The sequence below is a fragment of the Myotis davidii genome, unplaced genomic scaffold, assembly GCF_000327345.1.
Source record: "Myotis davidii unplaced genomic scaffold, ASM32734v1 scaffold5037, whole genome shotgun sequence".
NCBI classification, from domain to species: Eukaryota; Metazoa; Chordata; class Mammalia; order Chiroptera; family Vespertilionidae; genus Myotis; species Myotis davidii.
In genome coordinates this window covers 16,477-25,184 of record NW_006287949.1, presented here as the reverse complement: position 1 = coordinate 25,184, position 8,708 = coordinate 16,477, and the positions used below count along the sequence as shown (strand labels likewise).

At 51.0% G+C, this 8,708-nt stretch overlaps 1 protein-coding gene across 1 annotated transcript in view; it reads right to left on the bottom strand.

The window, feature by feature from the left end:
- Positions 1–4,691: 4,691 nt before the first annotated feature.
- Positions 4,692–8,708, bottom strand: part of LOC102769003 (mastin) — a 12,173-nt gene continuing 8,156 nt past the window's right edge. The window contains 2 exon segments of the mRNA XM_015561355.1: positions 4,692–4,862; positions 4,986–5,143. Coding sequence (XP_015416841.1) covers positions 4,692–4,862; positions 4,986–5,143 — 329 coding nt within the window.

Sequence of the window (8,708 nt, the reverse complement as noted above, 5' to 3'; positions counted from 1 at the left end):
TAACTAAGTACCAGGTGGGTAATTAATCACCTTAACTATGAACAATCACGGTTAAGCTACATAACCTTTATTTAGGATAATCTCCTTCAGTTACTTCCTTGTAGCTTAATAGAACAGTAGAGAGTGACCTTGGAATGGAGATAACAAACGCCCTAACCTTTGGAATAGAATGGATAGGATTAAAATCAAATGGTATAGATACAGATGTAACAGGAGAATAAAGAGAGAACCTGGCGGGAGAATCTGGCCACAGAACCTTGCTGGAGAACCTGGCTAGAGAACCTGGCTATGCTACTGATCAACTGATCGCTGTCTCCGTGTCATTTCTTCTTCGCCAACTCCGTCCACACCTTTGGGAAACCCTAGACCTGCTGGGGTTGGACCCCAACAGTTCATACTAGCCTCTTCCACGTTTTAAAAATCTCTGCCCTGCCCATGTGTCTGGTCTCCTCTTTATTACTAATATTTTTTGTGCATCATGTTTCCTGCCTGAGGGATCTTGCCACAGGTTTGCCTATTTCACTAGATTTAAGGAACTCACTTTTGGCTTTACAACCCTGTAATTTCTTTATTATCTAGTCGAGCTGCTTCTTTTATTTATTTTAAATTACCCCTGACTTTCTCCCCTTGGTTAGCCTGTCTTTTATTCTATTCCTTATGCTTTCTTTCGGTTTCCTCTGACATAATTTTTCTCACTTCTTAACTTAAACATGACATTCTCTGTTCTATTGGTACTAAGTCCAGAAAGGACAGGTCATTTCCCTCCAGGTACAAGTCACCAAGTCCCTGTGAATATTAGTAGCTGGGATTTTCACCATTGTGAGTTATATATATATTTTAATTTTCATTCTGACATTTCTGTGGAAGTATATTCTTTAAAAATTCCAGATGTAGGAGGGCTTGTGCCCATTTTTGATATAAGTGTGAAAAAGCTTAAAATAACAATGTAGCCTGTCATTTTCCAATACAAGGCGATTGTAAGTGACCTCCGAGAACAGAAATCCAGGCACAGTATTTACTGAGGATGGAAACAAAAGCAGAGAAATAAAACGTCCAGCGTCAGTAACAAAAGATGGTTCACAGGACGACCCTCGTAAACTCAGACAGTGAACTTGTGGGCAAGTGGCCCTGTCACATGGTGTTCAGCTGTGACCTGCTCCTGTTCAACGTCTATCAAAGTCATAAGTGAGCATATAACTACAAGTATTCAGAACTTCCCAATCCCTGCAACTGAACAACCACACACACACACACACGCGCGCGCACGCCCGCATACATGCACATATTCCCACACACATGCACACGATGATGCATGGGCACATCTAAAATATTGGTAATAAAGAGGAGACCACATGTTAGGAGGCCCTAGAAGGCTCCGGGGCAGGGAGACCAGCCTGGGGCTGAAAACTCAGTCCTGGGTGGCAGTGTGCCTGCGGGACCCTGGGCTTCCAGCCTTCTTCCCCAGCCTGCCCTGGACCAGGGGAGCAGCCCGGCCACTGCACCTGGCGCTGCTTCTGGCAAAACTGATCTCCTCAGGGGAGAGCAATCCACCTACCAACCAGGACGCTGGGAATGTCCCACAGGGAGGCGGCTGCACCTCCAGCTGCGGGGCCTGTGCAGTAGGAGCCCAGCAGGCAAAGCCTAGGGAGCCCAGGTGATGCCAGTCAAGATGCCTACCCATTAGAACACGGTGGGGACCAGGGGGCCTGGGTCTCCTGGGGGAGTGAGAGTGGAGAGTAGAGAGCAAGCAGGAGGCAGGGGGGATGGTGGAGGTGGAGCCCCAACAGACTGGGTGTCACAGGCTGGCACCCCAGGTCTGGGACAGAGGGCCTGGCTGTGGGAGGACAGCCACCAGGAGAGGCTCCAGGGAGCAGCGCACAGAACTCAGGTGCCTTGGTCAGAGCCCCGCGGGCACTGCGGAGTGGGCGCTGCCTGGACCCGGGCACAGGCGCTGCCCTCGGTGAGGAACAAGGCCATCCTGTGGACACAAAGCAGCGCTGTGGCCTGTGTCCCTCTGAGCCGTCGGGCAGAGTGAGTGAGATCAGTGTCATTGTCAGTGTGGTCACAGGTGTCCCGTGGTTGGTGGGGCCCGAATGGGATAGCCAGTGCCATGAATGAGGGCCTCCAGGAGCCATCCCTGCCCCGGGTCCAACACCTCCATTGTGACACCCTGTGCATCCATTCCTGTCACTCAGACCCCACACCCTGGGACCCCCAATGGCAGCCTGAGGCCAGAAGGACTCCTGTTCAGAGCAGCAGTGCAGGGCACTGCCCCCCTCCCTCCCACTCACAGCTGCGGGCCTGAATGCCCACGTGCACCTTATCTCAGCATCCCCTCTTCTTTTTTCTTAATCCTCACCCAAGGGTATTTTTTTCCATTGAGTTTTAGAGAGAGTGGAAGGGAAGGGGAGAGAGAGGAGAGAGAAAAGCATCAGTGTGAAGGCACCCCAATCCTGGGCTGGGGATCAAACCTGCAACCCAAGCACATGCCCTTGACTGGGAATCAAACCCAGGCCTCTTCGCTCTGCGGTCCGACACCCCAACCACTGAGCCAATCCAGCCAGGGCCCCCTCTTCTTTTTAAATTTATTTGCAGATACACACCACGTCATAAATATAGAGGCAATGACAGCTTTGTGTCTTTTTCCTTATTAATTTTATCCCCACCCCTCAACCCTCAACCCTCTTCCCTTGGGCAACCACCCACTTGTTCTCTGTATCTATGGGTCTGTTTCTGTTTTCTTTGTTCGTTTGCTTGGTTTTTTTTTAGATTCCACATGTGAGTTGCTCATTTCTCAACATCTTTGCAAACATGTGGTTTTATTGCACTTTTTCATTTTCTCCAACCTGGTGAGTGTGACGCTGCCTGTCCTTTATCTCCCTCAGTTTTCCTCTGATTATGAAGGAGGCCCGTCAGTGCTTATGGCCACGCAGGGTGTCTGGAGAATGGCATGCAGTGTGTTTTCCATTAGTGCTTTGTTTCCTTTGTCCCACATCATTCCTCTGAATTAGTATTTCTTCTTCCTGTAATAAATCCTTAAGTAGTTCTGTTAATGAGGGCCTGAAGGGGATAAGACACTCTGTGTGTCTTCTGTTTTGTAACATCACTCTTTTCCCCCCTCAATATTGTGTGACAGTTTATCTGGGAATAAAATTTTATGTTGATGGTGATGTTTCCTCACCACTTCCAAGGAATTGCTCCAGGGTCTCCTTCCACCTTCTGTTGCTGATCAGAAATCCCCTGCGTCTGACGTCATTTCCTTTAGGTTAAACTCTCACTTGTCTCTGTGGGCTTTTCATGTGGACATTGTGCAGTTTCACTAAAATGGGTTTAGGTGAGAATTTATTTGTGTTTATTCTGCTGAATTTTCACAGGGCACTTTCCACTGGAGGTTCACAATTTCTCTTTGATTCTAGAAAATTCTCAGATATTTATGTACAAATACTAAGTTTTCGTTTTTCCAGACAGGTTTTTACGTTCCTAACAAGGGGATCTCAATCTCTAATGAGCCTCTGAAGTTGGAGGCTCTCAAACCATCAAACAAGAAGCACTTTCATGTTTTATGGGGTTTTTCATGATTCCTCTGTTACTGAGATGCTGATGTTGAAACCCAACCAAGCCAACATTCAAGCTCATTTTGTGAATGGTCCTCCACCCCCCAAATCCCTTCCAAGTTCAAGACTCCTTCCCCACAACCTCTGTCCCCTCCACCTCTGTCCCAACAACCTCTGTCCCCTCCACCTCTGTCCCACCTCCTCTGTCCCCGTCTCCTCTGTCCCCACCACCTCTGTCCCTCTACCCGGAGCCCCTTCCCCCTAATACCCACCGTTGCTCATGCTTCATGAGCTGGGCCTGGCAGCTCAGCCCCATCAAACCCTCCCGGCAGGTCCAGGCTGGATGGACACGCCCTGTGTCACCCCAGCTCTGTGTTCAGCACTCACCTCCACACCGTGTCCCACACTTACTCCAGTGCTGTGGTTATGTCTGTCCTCACCTCCCTGTGGGTTTCAGGGGCCCAGGAACCCACTCAGTGACTCCTTGCCCCCGAGATTTTGTCCATACTGGGCACATGTGATCAAGGATAATTAAGGGAGGGAGGGAGGGGAAGAGGGAAGAGAACTAAGAAGAAACAAGTATGAAACAAGAGAGAGAGAGACGAACATAGAAGAGCAGAAAAGGAAAATAAGAAGCAGGGGAAGGAGGGAGGGAAGAAGATAGGAAGAGGAAGTGGAGGGGTGGAGGGAGGGACACTGGGACAAGCATAACCCGCATGAGCTCCCAGAAATGCCATCACAGGGACCTGAGCCCTGGAAACCTCCTCACACTCGAACACGGAGACCTGGGACCCAGGGACTCTCAGGGAGGCCCCCACTGCACCCTCCGTCACCGTAATGATAAGTCTATGCCACCATCTCAGCCATGGCTTGGAGTGGCTTTTCCAAGTTTAATAGGAATCACAGGGTGAGCAGGAGGCCATGGGCCCAGGCCCCCTGTCCTGGCCCCCCTACTGTGAGAAACCAGCCTGCGGAGCATCTCCTGTGTCTGCCACCCCAAAGTCAGGACAGAGAGCAGGAGCCTCTTGACACAGCGGGGGGTGAAAGAAAGGGTGAGGTGGGAGGATGAGGCTGGAGTTGGGTGTCAACAGGGAAGATTGAGGGTCTCCCCATCATGGGAACCCTGCCTTGCCTCATCTATGATCCAGGGCACAGAGGGACATACTTCCGGATCCAAGAAATGTAGCTCATCACCCGGGCATACACCCCTGGGAAATCGCGATGACCACAGCTGTATCCCCAGCTCACGATCCCTACCTGGACCCAGATGCCTTCCCAGCTGCACACCAGGGGCCCCCCGGAGTCACCCTGAAGGGAGAAGAAGGACTCAGTGATCATCTCCACATAGGCCACTGCAATGGAGCTTCTGAGTCCCGATTCCCCCGGGCGAGGAGGGGACAGAGGACAGAGGACGGGGCAGGTGGGGCTCACCTGGCAGGAGTCCAGTCCCTCAATCCCAGCGCACAGCATGTCATCCTTGATGATCTGACCACTGTTTTTGGAAGAGTTCTGGTAGCGCTGGTTACAGACCCTGTTCCCCACAATGGGAACCATCACCTCTTGCAACTGGTAGGGCCAGAGCCGAAGAGCTGTGGGGAGGGGCTGGTTGAGAACCAGGGCTGGTCCAGGCTTCTGCTCCTTCCCAACAACAAGGTACTGTTTCCAGTCCTTCTGGGCCCTGACTCTTGGGTGTAGAACAGCTACACCTGCCCTAGGACTGAGCTCTCAGCATCCACTACACCCATTCAGTTCTAGGACGCAGCACTTCATCAGCCACAGTCTGGGCGCCACAGGCCTGAGGACGGGCACTGAGGAGAGAGTTACCCCAGGATTGTTCTCCTTGAAAAGGAAGGGATCAGGGCTCATCCCAGAGAAATGCATCACAGCAGAAAGGAAACACTTCTGCGCTGATGGGTTCGGTTTTCATTCTGATTGAGGGACCTGCCTCTCGCTCCCAGACTGGCTCATCCTCAGGAGGACGATCAAGGTCCACACACCCCCACGGGGTGAGGGGAGATCACAGGCAGAGCCACAGGAGGGCCTGTCGCCTGGCAGAGCAAACACCTGTGTCCTCAGTATCCGTGAATCTGATCATGAAACCCCAGCTCTGCACACATGTAGGCTCAACAGCAAATCCCACCTCTAGTAACCAAATGTAGAATTAGCACATGGCCCAGAACTTCCACTCCTAGTCTGTGCCCCAAAGAACGGAAAACAGGGATGCAAGATGGAGACAGAGTAGGTGGCAGGTACACTCACCTCCTCCCAGGACCAAATCGGAATCACAACTAAATTATAGACACTCAACCTGAATATCCAACTGAAGACTGGCTGAAAAGAGGTCTCCTCATTAAGGACACATGGAAGAAGCCACATGGAGAGGGCAGGGAGGGTGGAGACACAGAAAGGGCTGCATTGAGAGTTAGGAGGGACACCTCAGCTGCAAAGGTCCCCTCTGAGAAGGGAAGGGACCCATCCCATCCTGAGTTCCCAGCCTGGAACACCAGTGCCTGAAAGAGGAGCTACACAACATCTGGCTGTGACCATCAGTGGGGACTGCACTTGCCAGAGTGAGACAGGGGACTGCCAGGAGCCCAGACGCCCTTTTAAGGGGCCAGTGCACAAACATCTCCTTGGCAGGTACTCAACCTGACTTCGCTCCAGCAGAGAAACAGCAGCCCAGAGTGGACAGGAGTCCTACAGGGAGAGATTGGTTGTATGACTTTGAGGAGAGGGCTGGAGGGGCAGCCTCCATTGTCCCGTGCTGAATCTTCTCCCACATGCCCACAGATGCCATCTTTCCTGAGTTGAACATCCCCTCCATAGGGCATCAGCCTGGGAGAATGAACGTGCCTCCCCCCCCACCCCTGCCCACTCCAGGCTGCCAGTTGGCTCATCTGACCAAGCTCATGCCCTGCAGGGGAGTCTGCCAGCTGCAACCAGCCTGGGCCCACACAGACTTTTTCGGAAGCTCTGGAGGAGGTCTGCACAGACTCCAGGGCTGTTGGAGACACACAGGGAGAGACAGAGTTGTGTGTGTCTGAGGCGAGGGCCATTTCCCCAGGCACCCGACTACCTCCACTGTTCACAGCCTTCCCTCCTCACTGCCAAATCCTACTCTGTGTGAGCCTGATGAACTCTACTGGCCTCACCCTGACGACTCCCAGAAACCCTACCCCACTGCAAAGATTTGAAGACCTCAGGTGGATGGTGGATGGTGGGTGGTGGGTGGTGGTGGTGGGTGGTGGTGGCTGGCCTTGGTGTGCTCTGCGACTTTTATTGAGTGATGTCAGACACAGCACTGGCGCTGAGTTTGAATCTGTATCAACCTGATGAATACGACTCGCTACAACCCAATGACTCATTGAGAATCTACCTCATGAAACTCAACTACCACAGCAGGGCTCACCTCACCACACAAGGGTCATACATTTCTGGGCACCTAGCTTAGCTGGAGGCTCTATCAGTGGCTGGGCCTAATGGCAACTGGCAGGCAGAGGCAGATTTTGGGGTGCTTTGGGCCTTTTGTGTCCTGACACAGGTTTGGTATTGCTGGGAATAAGCCTCAGTATGCAGCTTGGTCCCTCCCACGTGCACCCAGGCCTAGTGGAGGGAGCCACCAACGGTGGATCACGTTGTAGCGTCTAACAGGCAGCCCAAGATAGGTCACAGGCAGTGTCTCACCTTGACCTGCAAGACAGTGCCTCCCTGGAGGCCCCAGAACCAGCCCCCAGCAGAGTTCAACCCAATTAGCTCCACAAGCGGCACACTCAAAGGGAGATCTCTGCAGGCACCAGACCCTGCTGGGGCAAATTCTGCTTCATGGGGTCAGCCTACTCACAGCAGATCATACAATCTGATCAGGGTCAATAGTCAGTCAGCTTGAGGGTCAACCCTGCCTACCACAGGCCAACAACAATCAGGACTCATCTACAACAGCAGGGTTCTCCGAACCCACACCAGGGACATTCCTGGGGCACCCAGTTTAGGGAATCAGGGAGACTGCTCCACTGAGCTCCACAGGACATGTACTCTAAAAGCCACCCTACCAAGACTGGGGACATAGCAGATCTACCTAACACAAAGAAACAAATACAGAGAGGCGGCCACAATGGGGAGACAAAGAAGCATGCCCCAAATGAAACAATAGTAGAAACCCCCAGAAAAAGAACTAAATGCAATGGAAACCAGCAATGTACCAGATACAGAGTTCAAAACAATGGTCCTAAGGATGCTCATGGAATGTAGAGGAAGGGTGGAAGAGCTCAATGAGGACTGCAATTAAGAGACAGTAAGCATAAAGAAAGGACTAGAAACCATAAGAGAAAACAGTCAGAAATGAGAAATATGAGATCTGAAATGACTACACAAGAAGGAATCAATACAGGTTGGATAAAGCACAAAATCAGTCAGCAGTTTAAATGACAAAGTAGCAGAAATTACCTATTCAGAGTAGCAAAAAGAAAAAAAGATTTTTTAAATTAGGATAGTTTAAGGGACCTCTGGGACAGCGGTCACCAACTGGTGGTCCACAGACCACTGGTGGTCTGTGAGGTCCAAAAGCTTGGGAACCACTGCTCTGGGACAACAGAAAGCATAACGTTTGCACCATAGGGGTACCAGAAGAAGAGAGAGAGCAAGAGGTTGAGAACCTATGTGAAGAAATAATGATTGAAAACTTCCCCAACCTGGTGAAGAAAAAAACATACAAACCCAGGAAGAACAGAGAGTCCCAAACAAGATGAAGCCAAAGAGCCCACTCCAAGACACATTTTAACTAAAATGGCAGAGGCTAAAGACCAAGACAGAATCTTAAAGTCAGTAAGAGAAAGACAGTTACTGACAAGTGAGGTCCCATAAGACCAATTTCTCAACAGAAACATTTCAGGCAGAAGAGACTGACACGAAATATTTAAAGTGATAAAGAGCAAGAATCTACAACCAAAGCAAAAATCTACTTTACCCAGCAAGGCTCTCTTTTGTCCCAGCTGGTCTGGCTCAGCAGCTAGAGTGTCAACCTGGGGAATGAAGGGTTCCGAGTTCAATTCCGGTCAAGGGCACATGCCTGAGGTGCAGACTTGATCCCCAGTAGGGGGCATGCAAGAGGCAGCCTATCAATGATTCTCTGTCATCATTCATATATCTTTCTCTTTA